This window comes from Panthera onca, chromosome D3 (genome assembly GCF_046562875.1).
Source record: "Panthera onca isolate mPanOnc1 chromosome D3, mPanOnc1 haplotype 2, whole genome shotgun sequence".
Classification (NCBI taxonomy): Eukaryota; Metazoa; Chordata; class Mammalia; order Carnivora; family Felidae; genus Panthera; species Panthera onca.
Window position 1 is genome coordinate 27,721,538 of NC_138350.1, and position 16,176 is coordinate 27,737,713.

General features: G+C 37.4%; 1 protein-coding gene across 3 annotated transcripts in view; it reads left to right on the plus strand.

The window, feature by feature from the left end:
* The window catches only part of CLTCL1 (clathrin heavy chain like 1), a 102,992-nt gene that overhangs the window by 20,963 nt on the left and 65,853 nt on the right, over positions 1-16,176 (plus strand). For all 3 annotated transcript variants that reach the window (XM_060612990.3, XM_060612992.3, XM_078435518.2), the window contains one exon: positions 2,647-2,915. In XM_060612990.3, the coding sequence (XP_060468973.2) occupies positions 2,647-2,915 (269 nt within the window). The remainder of the gene's footprint in view (positions 1-2,646; positions 2,916-16,176) is intronic.

Sequence of the window (16,176 nt, forward strand, 5' to 3'; positions counted from 1 at the left end):
TTTTTTATGCAAAACTTTTATTTTTTATCTTTTTAATATAATTTATTGTCGAATAGGCTAACCTACAGTGTGTAAAGTGTGCTCTTGATTTTTGGGGTAGATTCCCATGGTTCATCACTTACATACAACACCCAGTGCTCCTCCCAACAAGTGCCCTCCTCAATGCCCATCACCCTTTTCCCCTCTCCTCCACCCCCCCCCCATCTACCCTCAGTTTGTTCTCTGTGTTCAAGAGTCTCTTATGGTTTGCCTCCCTCCCTCTCTGTTTGTATCTATTGATAACATACAAAAACTCTGTTCCTTTACATCTCCATTCCCACTTCTTTTATTGTCGCAGAATTACATCTTTATACATTGTGTATCCAAAAACATAAACTAATTATTATTTTTTATGCATTCATCTCTTGAGTTATGTAGAAAACAAAAAGTATAGTTACAGACTAGTACAATAATACTAGTTTTTAGACTACTCATTGATTTTTTAATATTGGAGTCTATTAAATCATGTTGAAAACAAAAGATGGAGTTACAAACCAAAGTTACAATAATACTAGCTTTTATAATTACCCATGTATTTACCTTTATTGAGATCTTTATTTCTTCAGATGGCTTTGAGTTACTATCTAATGTCCTTTCAACCTGCAGGAATCCCTTTAGCGTTTCTTATAAGAGTGCTAGTGGTACCTGACTCCCTTAGCTTTTGTTTATCTTGGAATGTTTTAATTTCTTCCTCATATTTGAAGGACAGTTTTTCTGGATATAGGATTCTTGATTGAGAGGGATTTTTTTTTTTTTTCCTTTTTAGTGATACTACAGTTCTGTTTAAAATTTTATTTCCGGGGCGCCTGGGTGGCGCAGTCGGTTAAGTGTCCGACTTCAGCCAGGTCACGATCTCGCGGTCCGTGAGTTCGAGCCCCGCATCAGGCTCTGGGCTGATGGCTCGGAGCCTGGAGCCTGTTTCCGATTCTGTGTCTCCCTCTCTCTCTGCCCCTCCCCCATTCATGCTCTGTCTCTCTCTGTCCCAAAAATAAATAAAAAACGTTGAAAAAAAAATTAAAAAAAATAAAAATAAATAAAATAAAATTTTATTTCCAAATTGTTTGCTGCTGGCATCCAGAAATTCTGTTGGTATTTTTGTATATTGACCTCATATCCTGCAGTATTGTTATATTCACCTAGTAGTGCTGATAATGCTTTGTAGATTGGTAGATTCCTTAGGATTTTCTTTGTAAACAGTTATGTTGTCTGTGAATGAAGGCAGTTTTACTTCTTTTTTTTTTGTTTTTATGCCTTTTACTTTTCTTGCCTTATTGCATTAGCTAGGATATCCTGTACAGTGCCAAAAAAAGCGGTCAAATAATCTTTGCATTGGTCCTAATTTGGGGGGAAGGAGTATTTCATGTTAGTTCTAAGTTTTGCATAGATACAAAGATCAAAACTGCGCTTTTTATCAGAGGTGGAAACAATATGAATCTCTTACCAGAGGATGGATACTAAAGCATGTTGTCTAGAACCTAGTTCTAGCTAGGGTGCTACCCACATGAGGTGGTTTAAATTTAAATTAATTAAAGTTAAATGAAAGTAAAAATTCATTTTCCTTAAATGTGTCTTACCAGACACATTTCAAATGCCTAATAGCCACATGTAGCTAGTGTCTTCTGTACTGGATAGTGCTGGTACAGAACATTTCCAACATTGTAGAAAATTCTATTTAACAGCACTGGTCTAGAATTTAAGATTAAATGACCCTGTTATGTGGACAAGTTGTTTAATTTGAAGGGATGATAGTATTCTTTCCTGAAAGTTGGAGATGCCAAAGAAAGATTGTCTTATTGTTGTTGCCTTATCCTGAAAAATATTTTAAAACTAGAAAAAATCAATTTAAAACTGATTCGCTTGATAGTTGCTTCAAAAGAACTAATTTCTGGGGCACCTTGGGTGGCTCAGTGAGTTGTCTGACTTTGGTTCAGGTTATGATCTCATGGCTTTTGAGTTTAAGCCTTGCATTGGGCTATGTGCTGACAGCTCGGAGCCTGGAGCCTGCTTCAGAGTCTGTCTCCCTCTCTCTCTGCCCCGTCCCCACTTGCGCTTTGCCTCTCTCTCTCTCAAATATAAATAAACATTAAAAATAAAAAACAAAAGCACTGATTTATGATTGTTATTCATATATTATACATTTACACACTTTTACATTCTTCTGAAGGAGGCTCTTCTCAATATTGAGACATCAAGGTGTGGTTAATTACTACTCAGGCAACTTTCTTTCCCCTCTTAATCAGATTAGCTATAAGTTTTACAACTTAAAATAATATTAAAAGGATTCAGAATTAAGAGTATAAGAATATGGGGGCTCCTGGGTGGCTCACTTGGTTCAGCGTCCAACTCTTGGTTTCAGCTCAGGTCATGATCTCACTGTTCATGGGTTTGAGCCCCATATCTGGCTCCATGCTTATAGTGCTTGGGGTTTGCTTTCCCTCCTTCTCTCTCTGCCCCTCCTGTGCTCGCTCTCTCTCTCTCTCTCTCTCTCTCAAAATAAGTAAAATAAACTTTAAATAAAAATAAATTAATAAATAAATAAGAGTGTAAGAATTTGTCTTTCAAATTTTCAATTTATCCTTCTCTAATCTCCATCACATCAAATACTAGCTGGAAAGACACTTCAAATCTTTAATATTGAAATGAAGAGTAAAATGAAGTCTCATACCATGGCAGAAGAGGTGATTTTCTGGAAATGGGTCTCTGTGAATACTGTTGCCCTTGTGACTGAGACAACAGTCTACCACTGGAGCATGGAAGGTGACTCTCAGCCTGTGAAGATGTTTGATAGACATGCCAGTCTGGCAGGGTGCCAGATGATCCACTACCGGACTGATGAGTATCAGAAGTGGCTGCTCCTCATTGGCATCTCAGCTCAGGTAAGCTTTTGGCTGCCTTCAGGGACTGGTCTGATGGAGTGTAAAGGTGTAATATTAAAATTGGTATAGGTGTGAGGCAGAAGAAATAGGTCCCAGCCTAAAAGAATTAGAAATTAACAAGAAATCCAAACTTTGGGTCATATAAGAATTGTAATTTAACTTTGGCCCATTAACTATACTGTATTCCATTGGGTTACTGATATTCATTCTATAAACTATTTCTGGCACAGTTTTGAGAAGTGAATTGTTGAGGAATTTGGTAGAGGCACTTGGAATTTATAGGTTTATGGGAAGTAGTTTTGGGGCTTTTTTAGGGCTTTAATGGAATGTTACTAATTCATATACTTTTATAATGAAAGCAGTAACTTTCTGCTGTGCTTCCTTTTTTCATTCCTGGGGGCTAATTCAGTTACCAGATACTTGATACTATAGGATGTTGGTCTTAGATCTTTATTAGCTAATTCTAGCCATTGAATGGTCTTCCTTAGCCTAGTGGGGAAAGTATAAATGTGGAATTCTAGCACTTAGAGAACTGTCAGACATTCGAAGAAAGTGCTGTGGGAGCTGTAAGAGAATACCTTAAGTCAGAAAGAGCTCATAACAGAGGGGGCCTCTAAGCTGCATTTTGCCGGCTATAAAAGTGCACTTGAGAAGGAAACTGTGTGCAAAGGCATGGAAGTGGAAGAGAATGGCTCTTTCTGTGAGTCCAGGGTCATCCACCTTGGCTGATACCTATGGGATGCATAAGAGACAGCTAGAGGGGCAAGGCTGAGAGATGGGTGGGGGCAAGACTGAGGTACATGCTGCTGGCAGTGGGAATTGTGCAACAGGTTTTAAAGTGAGAGTGATATGATTTATTTTCCTTCTCTGCAGCGTGTTGGGATAGAAACAATGCTGTCAGTGATATTGAGGAGGGACCACCATGAAGACTGGAGGCTGGGAAGCTAGTTGACAGGCAGATACAGGAATAAAGCCATGTAGTGTGTTCTGGAGTAAAGACATGTATGAGAAGGGTGAAGAGTGAGCAAAGCTGGAAGGAGTACTTCTCTCCACTTTGGAAGTCTCCTCCACTCTGCAACGCCCAGAAGAAGTGAGCCTAGAGATGAACTGGAGATGCAAGGGCTGAGATTTTATTTTCATTTTTTGTTTATTATTTTGCTAAGTAACCTCTATGCCCAACGTGGGGCTTGAACTCACAACCCTGAGATCAAGAGTTGCATGCTCTAATTGACTGAGCCAGCCAGGTGCCCTGAGGCAAAGCTTGAGATTTTAGAGATAAAATGGCTAGAACCTGGAGGTGCATGAGATGCCTCTCAGGGAGAGGAGAGTTGGATGATGGCCTAGCATTTGTCTCAGAATGAGGCATAGATGAGGGAGAGTTGAACCTCTGCTCTAACCCTTCATCTTTGTATTACACTGACGGGTTTGTCTCCTCAGATGATCTGGGGGTTCTTTGGTGTAATTTAAGGGACTTGCTTAGCCACAGAGCCTTTCCGTGATAGGCCCATGGCTTCCATTCAGCCCCAGTTACTTCTGGTTGTCAGGGCTGAGAGTTAAGCTGGAATGACAATATTATTGGTAGGAAACGTCACAGCACATCTGGAATAATAGATATTCCCATTGCTTCTACATGTGATATAACATTATAATAGTTCACCCATAACAGTTTGTTTGGGTCTAATTGCCCAGATTCCATAAAAGGAGTAATTTTACACCTAGGTCATTTTCTGTGGTGTATCATCTATTAGCTGGAATTATTGCCTCTTGGGAATTTTACTAACCCTAGATTAGATGCTGTTTATGGAGTTTTTCTCCTTTCTGGAAACTCTTCCTTTGGCTTTCCACTGAAAGGATTTGGATGTTGCTGACCCTTATGGGGGGCAGAGGTTGCAGACAGCTCAGGTGTTGGTAATGTTTGTGATGTGAGGTGTGAGGAGTGTACCTTACACAGAGCCTGCAGATACTGAGATGAATTGTGAGAGAGTCACGGACAGGTAAAACCTATATGACACATGCTGTCATGGTAAATTTCCAAGATGGTATTGGCATGAAAAGAAAGAATTGGCAGTCTACATATTCAGTGCAATCCCTATCAAAGTAACACCAGCATTCTTCACAGAGCTAGAACAAATAATCCTAAAATTTGTATGGAACCAGAAAAGACCCCGAATAGCCAAAGCAATCTTGAAAAAGAAAACCAAAGCAGGAGGCATCACAATCCCAGACTTGAAGCTATACTACAAAGCTGTAATCATCAAGACAGTATGGTACTGGCACAAGAACAGACACTCAGATCATTGGAACAGAATGGAGAACCCAGAAATGGACCCCCAAACGTTTGGCCAACTAATCTTTGACAAAGCAGGAAAGAATATCCAATGGAATAAAGACAGTCTCTTCAGCAAGTGGTGCTGGGAAAACTGGACAACGAGATGCAGAAGAATGAACCTGGACCACTTTCTTACACCATACACAAAATAAACTCAAAATGGATGAAAGACCTCAATGTAAGACAGGAAGCCATCAAAATCCTCGAGGAGAAAGCAGGCAAAAACCTCTTTGATCTTGGCCACAACTTCTTACTCAACATGTCTCCAGAGGCAAGGAAAACAAAAGCAAAAATGAACTACTGGGACCTCATCAAAATAAAAAGCTTCTGCACAGCGAAGGAAACAATCAGCAAAACTAAAAGGCAACTGACAGAATGGGAGAAGATATTTGCAAATGACATATCATATAAAGGGTTAGTATCTAAAATCTATAAAGAACTTATCAAACTCCACACCCAAAAAGCAAATAATCCAGTGAAGAAATGGGCAAAAGACATGAATAGACACTTCTCCAAGGAAGACATCCAGATGGCCAACCAACACATGAAAAAATGCTCCACATCACTCATCATCAGGGAAATACAAATCAAAACCACAATGAGATACCACCTCACACCTGTCAGAATGGCTAACATCAACAACTCAGACAACAACAGATGTTGGCGAGGATGCGGAGAAAGAGGATCTCTTTTGCATTGTTGGTGGCAATGCAAGCTGGTACAGCCACTCTGGAAAACAGTATGGAGGTTCCTCAAAAAACTGAAAATAGAACTACCCTATGACCCAGCAATTGCACTACTAGGCATTTATCCACGGGATACAGGTATGCTGTTTCAAAGGGACACATGCACCCCATGTTTACAGCAGCACTATCAACAATAGCCAAAGTATGGAAAGAGCCCAAATGTCCATCAGTGCATGAATGGATAAAGAAAATGTGGTATATATATACAATGGAGTATTACTCGGCAATCAAACAGAATGAAATCTTGCCATTTGCAATTACATGGATGGAACTGGAGGGTATTATGCTAAGTGAAATTAGTCAGAGAAAGACAAAAATCATATGACTTCACTCATATGAGGACTTTAAGAGACAAAACAGATGAACATAAGGGAAGGGAAACAAAAATAATATAAAAACAGAGAGGGGGACAAAACAGAAGAGACTCATAAATATGGAGAACAAACTGAGGGTTGCTGGAGGGGTTGTGGGAGGGGGGATGGGCTAAATGGGTAAGGGGCATTAAGGAACCTACTCCTGAAATCATTGTTTCACTATATGCTAACTAATTTGGATATAACTTTTAAAAAATAAAAAATAAAATTAAAAAAAAAAGAATTGGGGGTACCTTGGTGGCTCAGTCAGTTAAGCATCTGCCTGTTGATTTTGGCTCAGATCATGATTTCATGGCCATGGGATCAAGCCCCGCTTTGGGCTGCATGCTGGGTGTAGAGCCTGGTTGGAATTCTCTCCCTTCCTCTCCTTCTGTCCCTCCTCACCCTCGAAAAGAAGAGAGAAGAGAAGAGAAGAGAAAAGAAAAGAGAAGAGAAGAGAGAAGAGAGAGAGAGAGAGAGAGAGAGAGAGAGAAAGAAAGAAAGAAAGAAAGAAAAGAAAGAAAAAGAAAAGAAAGAGAAAGAAGAAAGAATTGATTTACTCTCCCTTTGTGAAGACAGGAGGGGAGCTGGAAGATCTCTCTTCGATAGCCTTTCATGCTATTCAAGAGTCAGGGGGAAAGTTATGCATTTTGAACCTTTATGTTGCTTTCAGAAAGAGTACCCTGGAATTATAGGACCTCAACCAGAAACAAAATTATTCACAGTATAGCCTTTGTTACTCTTCCCCTAGTTGCCCAAAATACTTTTGTTTTTGAATTTCCTTTTTATTCCATGAAGCTCAATCTTTGTACTGAATCTGATCTGGAAATGTGTTTGTTTCCCCAGAAATGATGATGTCTGAGGGGTTGGAATGAAGCTTTGAGCTAAGACTTATAAAACTAGATCACAGTTCATTCATTCCACACTTTATACCTGCCTCTAATACTTTCTCAAAAGCCTTTTGCTCCAGTTTGACCAGAGTACTTCAAGTGTTACTTTATTCTTTTAGCCAGAGGTCAGCATATTTTTTTCTATAAAGGCCCAGATAGTAAATGTGTTTTGCTTTGGGGGCCAAAAAAATACCATCTTTGTCACAGCTGTTCAACTGTGAAGTTTTAGTACAGGCAGCCATAGACAGTATGTAAATGAGCATGACTTCATGCCAGTACAATTTTATTTACAAAAACAGGTGGGACAAACTATACAGAAATAAAAAGGATTAGTGAGGGGAAAAAAAAGGATTAGTGAGGAATACTAAGAATATTGTATACAAATAAATTTGATAACTTAGATGAAAGGACTAATTCCAGGAAGACATAGATTACTGACATTGACTCAGGAAGAAATAGAAAATCTGAATAAGCCTATACAACAAGTTAAGACAGTCAACTAGTAATGAAAAAACTACCCACAAAGAACAACTCTGACCCAGATGGTTTCACTGGTTAATTCTACCAAATATTCAAAGAAAAATTAGTACTAATCCTTCACAAAGTTTTCCAAAATGTAGAAGAGGGAACACCTCTCAATTCATCTTGTGAGGCCAGTAGTACCCAGATAAAAAACAAAGACATCACAAGGAAAGAAAACTTCAGACTATTATCTCCTTTGAATATAGATGTAAAAATCTTCAACAATATACTAATAAACTGAATCCAGCAACATATAAAAAGAATTATATGTCATGACCAAGTGGGATTTGTCTAAGAACACAAGGTAAGGTTTAATATCCAAAAATCAATTAAAATAATGCATAATATTAATAGAATAAAAGACAAAAACCATATGGTCATCTCAGCAGACACAGAAAAGTCATATGATAAAATCTAACACCTTTCTTGATAAAAATGTCCAACAAACTAGGAATAAAAAGGAACTTCCTTAACCTGATAAAGGGCATCTGAGAAAAGCACACAGCTAACATCTTACTTAATAGTGAAAGACTGAAAGTTTTCCCCTAAGATCAGAACAAGACAGAGATGTCCACTTTTGCCACTTCTGTTCAACATTGGACTAGGAAGTAGCCAGAGCAATTAGAAAAAAAATAAAAGGCATTATGATTTGAAAGGAATAATTGAAACTATCTCTGCAGATGACATGATTTTGTATGTTGAAAATCCCAAGGTATCCAATAAAAAAACTCTAGAAGTAACAAGTACAGTAAGGTTACAGAAAGCGAGATCAATATACAGAAATCAATTGTGTTTTTATACACTTGCAATGGGCCATTAAAAAATGAAATTCCATTTATAATAGCATCAAAAAGAATAAAATACTTAGGAATAAGTTTAACAAAAAGTATGTATGACTTATATTAAAATTATAAAACACTGTTGAAAGTAATTAAAGAAGATCTAAATAAATGGGAAAACATCTCATGTTCATGATCATAATAGTTAATATTTTTAAGATGTTAATACTCCCCAAATTGATCTGAAGGTTCAGTGTAATCCCTATCAGAATACCAGCTAACTTCTTTGTAGAAATTGATACAAGCTGACCCTAAAATACATATGGAATTGCAGGGAACTCAGAACAGCCAAAACAGTCTTGATGAAAACAAAACAAAGTAAGAGGAGGCATACTTCTCAATTTCAAGGCTTGCTACACACAGTAATCAAGATAGTACAGTACAAAGATAATAATAGACATATTAGATCAGTGAGATAGAATTGAGAGTCCAGAAATATACCTTTACATTTATGGTCAGTTGATTGTTTTGGTAAGGATGCCAAGACAATTCAGTGAAGGAAAGAATAGTCTGTTCAACAAATGGTTTGGCAACTCTGGATATCTGTATGTACAAAAGCATGAAATTGAACTCCTACCTCTAACTGAGAGTGGATCAGACCCAAATGTAAGAGCTGAAGCTATAAAACTCTTAGAAGAAAACATAGGAGCCAATCTTAGTGACCTTGAGTTAAGCAGAACCTTTGTAGATACAACATCAAAAGCATAAGCAGCAAAAGAAAAACAGATAAAACAAAATCTTTTGTGCTACAAATAATACCATCAATAAAGTGAAAAATAACCATTTGGAGAAAATATTTCAAAATCAGATATCTAACAAGGGACTTGTATCCAGAATATATAAAGAACTCTTACAACTCAATAATAAAAAGGCAGATAATTCGTTTTACAAATGGATAAATGCTTTGAACAGGTATTTCTCCAACATGCTATCTACATGGCCAGTAACACATGAAGAGATATTCAACATCATTAGTCATTGTGGAAATACAAATCAAAAACACGATGTGAGGGGCGCCTGGCTGGCCCAGTCACTAGAACATGCAACTCTTGATCTCAGGGTCATGATTTCAAGCTCCACATTGGGGGTAGAGCTTACTTTAAAAAACAAAACAAACATAAAATGTGGTATCACTTCATACCTACTAGGATGGCTATGATAAAAAAGATCGACAATAACAAATGTTTCCAAGGATGTAGAAAAATCAAAACCCTCATAACATTACTAATGGAAGTGTAAAATGCACAGCATAGTTTGGCAGTTCCTCAAAAAGTTAAATGTAGAGTTAACATGTGACCTAGGAGTTCCACTCCTAGTTGTATACCCAAGAGAAATGAGATATACATCCACACAAAGTATTATACACAGAACATCAGGTTGGTGGAGAAAGGACCTTTGAAAATCTGCTCCATAAAAGCAGTGAGAACACTGGCAAAAATTCTCAAGTCAACTTTTTCAGAGTTCTGGAAGTTAACCACAGGCTTAAAAAAATCCAGAGAACTTTTATTTAAGAACATTTGCTGTATCTCAGAACAGCAAGTGTAGTGACATTTTATCTTGTGCTATTCCCATTCCCCTCTGTACAGCTTTCTGTTGATAGCCTTGAGAACCAATAGCTCCACAAATTGGTGAAATACAGCAATAGCTTCTAAAGGAGGCAAGAATGGTTTAGAGCTCCCCTAAAAGCACCTTTCCCAGATAAATGTCCTTATTTGACATGTCTAGCAATTTCTTGGAAATCTCCATTCACAGACCTTGTCTTTTATTTCTTACTCCGTGCAAACAGCCTTATCTCCTGGGACACTTACCATACACCATCAGTAGCAATTGTTTAACATCCAGCTGCCTGTGGGAATGATAGTAGTTGAGGCAAATAAGAAGCTGACTAAAAAATTAAAAAGAAAGAAGGCTGTGGAATGAGGTGTTTATAGGGGACTTTCAAAAGCTGCAGCATATATTCTTGGGAATCTGGAAGACCATATACATGCACAGGGCTGTGCACCTTCCCAAGAAAGAATTGACAAGGGCCTAAGTTCTCACCTCTGGTTGATCTCGAGGCTCTGTACAGGCAGGATGTAAAGGCTAAAGTAATATTGTAAGCTGCCTGTCAGAATATTGAAGACATGTCTCAACCCACACACACAATCTCAGCAAAGGCTGAGACTCAAGGCATTTATTTAAAGAATCTCTTTCAAATTATTAACTGACCAGTAAACTGAGTAGAGACCGCAGTGACCACATATGACAAAGAATACAAGCTTTACAGAATCAGTTCAGAAAATGTGCTGAGCAAACAACTACAGTAAGCCCAGGAAAGGGGGAATATCTGATTTCCAGAATTGTTACTTTATGTTATTTAAAATACCCAGCTTGCGGGGTGCCTGGGTGGCTCGGTCGGTTGGGCGTCCGACTTCAGCTCAGGTCGTGATCTCGCAGTGTGAGTTCGAGCCCCGCGTCAGGCTCTGTGCTGACAGCTCAGAGCCTGGAGCCTGCTTCGGATTCTGTGTCTCCCTCTCTCTCTGCCCCTCCCCTGCTCATGCTCTGTCTTTCTCTCTCTGTCAAAAATAAAAATAAACATTTAAAAAAATTTTTTTAAAAATACCTGGCTTGTAACAACAACAGCAAAAATGAAATGTGCAAAGAAACAAAGTATAACCCATACTCAAAGGAGTCAATAGAGACTGTTTTGAGGAAGCCCAGGCTTGGAGTTACTTTCAAAAAGACTTTACATCAGCTGTTTTAAATATGTTCAGAGAACTAATGGAAAGCATACCCAAAGAACTAAAGGAAAATGTGAGAACAGTGTCTCCCCACATAAATCATAACAATAAATAACTAGGAAAAACACATAACATACAGACTTGTCAGTTACTATGTTGTACACCTGAAAGTAATGTAACGTTGTGTATCCACATTGTATATTCATTATTGTGTATTCATCAATAACACTGTATTCAAAAAAGTGAGTTTTACAGTTGCATCAAAAATTTTAAATAAGAATGAATCTAAAATGAATATGTGAGCTTTTGCGTGCTCTCTCTCTAAAATAAAATTACAAAAAATATTGTATAATAAAAAAAAAAAACAGCCTAGAGGTTGCCTGGCTGACTCAGTCAGTAAAGCATACAACTCTTGATCTCAGATTTGTGAGTTCAAGCCCCATGTTGGACATAAAGCCTGCTTTAAAAAAAAAAGACACATAGATTTGTGGAATACCACTGAGTAGGCTAACATAAACATACTGGGAGTCCCACAAGGAGAGAAAGAAAGGGGAAGAAAGAGTATTTGAAGATATAATGGCCCCATACTTAGCAAATTTGATGAAAACCATTAATCTATGCATTGAAGAAGCTCAGAGAGATCCACACCCAGATATATCATAACTAAACTATCAAAAGGCAAAGAATCTTGACAGCAGTTATAAAGAAGTAAACTAATCTTGTACAATGGACTCTCAATAAGATTAATAACTGATTTCTCATCAGAAACTATCCAGGCCAGAAGGCAGTGGTATGATATAATCAAAGTGCTTTAAAAAATCAATGAAAGATTGGGGCGCCTGGGTGGCGCAGTCGGTTAAGCGTCCGACTTCAGCCAGGTCACGATCTCGCGGTCTGTGAGTTTGAGCCCCGCGTCAGGCTCTGGGCTGATGGCTCGGAGCCTGGAGCCTGTTTCCGATTCTGTGTCTCCCTCTCTCTCTGCCCCTCCCCCATTCATGCTCTGTCTCTCTCTGTCCCAAAAATAAATAAAAAACGTTGAAAAAAAAAAAATTAAAAAAAAAATCAATGAAAGATTGTCAACCAAGGATTCTATATCTAGCAAAATTATTCTTCAAATAATGGAGGGGAAATTAAGGCATTTCCAAGTAAACAAAAACTGAGAGAATTTGTCTCTAATAGATCTGCCCTATAAAAAATACTAAAGAGAATCTTTCAGGTTGAAGTGAAAGGATCCAAGTCAGTAATGCAAACCCACGAATAAATAAAGAGCACTGGTATGAATAACTATATAGGAAAATATAAAAGATTGCATAAGTATAGTTTTTGATTTTGACTTTTTTTTTCTTGTGAGTTAAAAGCCTACTAAAGCAATGATTATAAATCTGTGTTAGTAGGTATATAAAATATATGAATAATGTACTTTGTATGACAAAACTAAGAAGGAGGAATGGAGCTATAAAGATGCAAAGTTTTTGTATACTATAGATATTATATTGATATTAATCCAAATTAGATTGTTATAAATTAAGAGGTTAATTATAATCCTGAGGCAACCACTAAGAAAGTGATCTGTAAAAATCGTAAAAGAAATAATGAGATAATCAAAATGACCCACTAGAAATTATCTATTTAACACAGAAGAAGGTAGTAATAAAGTAATAGAGAAACAAAGAAGACCTAAGACAGAAAACAAATAGCAAACTGTCAGAAGTAAATCTTACCTTATCAGTAATTGCATTAAATGGATTCAACACTTACAGGGCAGAGATTGGCAGAATATTTAATGTTTTTTTTTTTAAGTTTATTTATTTATTTTGAGAGGGAGAAAGAGACAGAGCATGCAAGCAGGGGAGGGACAGAGAGAGAGAGAGAGAGAATCCCAAGCAGGTTCTGCACTGTCAGCACAGAGCCTGATGCAGGGCTTAAACTTACAAGCTGTGAGATCATAAACTGAGCCAAAACCACAAATCAGATGCCTAACTGACTGAACTGCCCAGGCTCCCCAGAGATTGGCAGAATATTAAAAAAATTAATAAAACAATAACCCATGATCCAACTATTTATGCTGTCTACAAGAGACACAGTTTAAATTCAAAGATACAATGGGTTGAAAGAAGAATGGGAAAGATACACCATGTAAATTGTACCCAAAAGAAGCTGAATGGCTATCTTAATATCAGATAAAATAGACTTTAAGATAAAAATTGTTACTAAAATCTAATATACAAATGTTCATAGCAACATTATTTATTTTATTAAGTTTATATTTAAATTCCAGTTAACATACAGTGTTATATTAGTTTCAGGGGTACTTACAGTACAACACTTGGTGCCCATAGCAAGTGCACTCCTTAATCCCCATCACCCATTTTACTCTCCCACCACCCTCCCACCTCCCCTCTGGTAACCATCAGTTACAACATTATTTATTTTAGCCAAAAGGTGGAAACAGCCCAGATGTTCATCAACTGATAAATGCATAAATAAAATGTATATTCCATACAGTGTGATATTTATTTGACAATAAAAAGAAATGAAGTACAGTTGACCGTTGAACAACATGGGTTTGAACTATAAGGGTCCACCTATACGTGGATCTTTTTTAGTAAATACAATATAGTACTGTAAATGTATTTTCTCTTATGATTTTCTTAACATTTTCTTTTCTCTAGCTTACTTTATTGTAATGAATGCAGTATATAATACATATAACATACAAAATGTATGCTCTTTGACTATGTTATTGCTAAGGCTTCTAGTCAACAGTTATTAGTAGTTAAGTTTTTGGAGAGTCAAAAGTTACAGGTTTTTGACTGTGTCAGGGGTCCATGACCCTAACCCTCACATTGCTCAAGTGTCAACTCTACTAATATATGCTATACTGTGTTTAACCTTGGAAATATTAAGCTAAGTGAAAGATACCAGCACAAAAAAACACATATTGTATGATTCCATTTTATGAGACATTCAGAATATTTATGGAGATCAAAAATGGGTAGGTAGTTGCTTTAACTGGGGGTGGAATGTGGGAGGTAGGAATGGGGATTGACTGCTAAATGAGGTTTCTGTTAAGGGATGAAAGTACTACAAATTACATTTTAGCGATGGTTGTACAATCTTGTAAATAAACTGAAAAACATTGGATAGTATGCTTCAAATGAATGAATTATGTGATATATGAATTATATCTCAATAAAGTTGTTAAAAATACCTTTAGGAATCATACTTATTTATAAGGAGATCATCATGTTTGAGAAATATTTTAAAAGAAAAGATTGTGGGACACCTGGGTGGCCTAGTCAGTTAATCGTCTGACTCTTGATTTTGGCTCAGGTCATGATCTCTCAGTTTGTGAGATCAAACCCCATATGGGGTTCTGCGCTGGCAGTGCAGACCCTGCTTGGGATTCTCCCTCTCTCTCTGCCCCTCCCCCACTCATGCTCTGTATCTCCCTCAAAATAAACATTTAAAAATAAATAAATAAAAGATTATAAATCACAATGTTACTTATTTGTGTTTTACTGGCAAAAATAAAAACCAACAAATAAAAAAATCCAACCTTCTACTCTCACTGTACTTCTGACACCAAAGATGCTAGCTTTTCTACACCAAACAGTTCTCTAATTCTCTAATTCTCTGTGGACATCAGCTAGAGGTCCAAGAATTAGTACAGACTCCACAGTTTAAGGGTTCAATCTCATAAGACTGCCCCCATGTCTTCAGATGCCAGCCTCAAGCCCAGGCCACCAGTACCTCTGACCAACAAGCTGTAAATCAGGGGTTCCTGCAACCTTAGGTTTGATAATTTGCTAGAATGGCTCATATAGCTCAGGAAGTTACTTTACTATTACTGGTTCATTAAAAAGGATGTATATTAAAAAGGAGCTCTCTGAACTCTAAAATTCAGGGGTTTTTATGGAGATTTTCATTGCTCATTGGTGATTAACTCTGTCTCCAGACCCATTCCCTTTCCTGGAGGTCAGGGTGGGGTGAGGCTGAAAAAACTGTTAAGTATGCCTTGGTCCTTCTGGTGACGAGACCCCATCCTGAAGCTATCTAAGACCCCCCAGCCACCCAGTCATTCTCATTAGCCTACAAAAAACACTTCTAATCACTCTGGAGATTCCAAGGTTCTTAGAAGCTTTTTTTCTGACAAAGACCCACCTATCACTCATATCACTTAGGAAATTACAAGGGTTTTAGGAGTTGTGTCAGGAGCCAAGGACAAGGACTAAATATGTATTTCTTATACTACTACTCACACAAGCATTCAACAACAACAACAAACCTGTGGGCATAAGGATAGACATGTAGACCAGTGGAATAGAACTGAGAGTCCAGGAATAAACCCATACATTTATGGCCAATTGATTTTTGACAGAGGTGGCAAGACCAGTCAGTGGGGAAAGACTGTCCTCTTCAATAAATGGTGCTAGGATACCAGGATATTCACATGCAAAAGAATGGAGTTGGACTCCTACCAAATACCATATATAAAAATTCAACATGGATCAAAGATCTAATATAAAAGGCAAAACTGTAAACCCTTGAGAAGAAGTCATGGGAAATGTTCATGACTTTGTATTTGACAATGGATTCTTAGGTATACCACCAAAAGCATAATCAACAAAAGAAAAAATAGGTAAATTGGACTTAATCAAAATTGTCAAGAAAGTGAAAAGACAAACCTACAGAATGGAAGAAAATATTTGTAAATCATATATCTGAGAAGAGTGTAGTATCTGGAAAATATAGAGAACACTTGTAACTCAACAATAAGATGTCCCAATATTAAAATGGGCAAAAAGAGTTCAACAGACATTTATCCAGAGATACACAAATAGCTGACAAGCACACAAAAA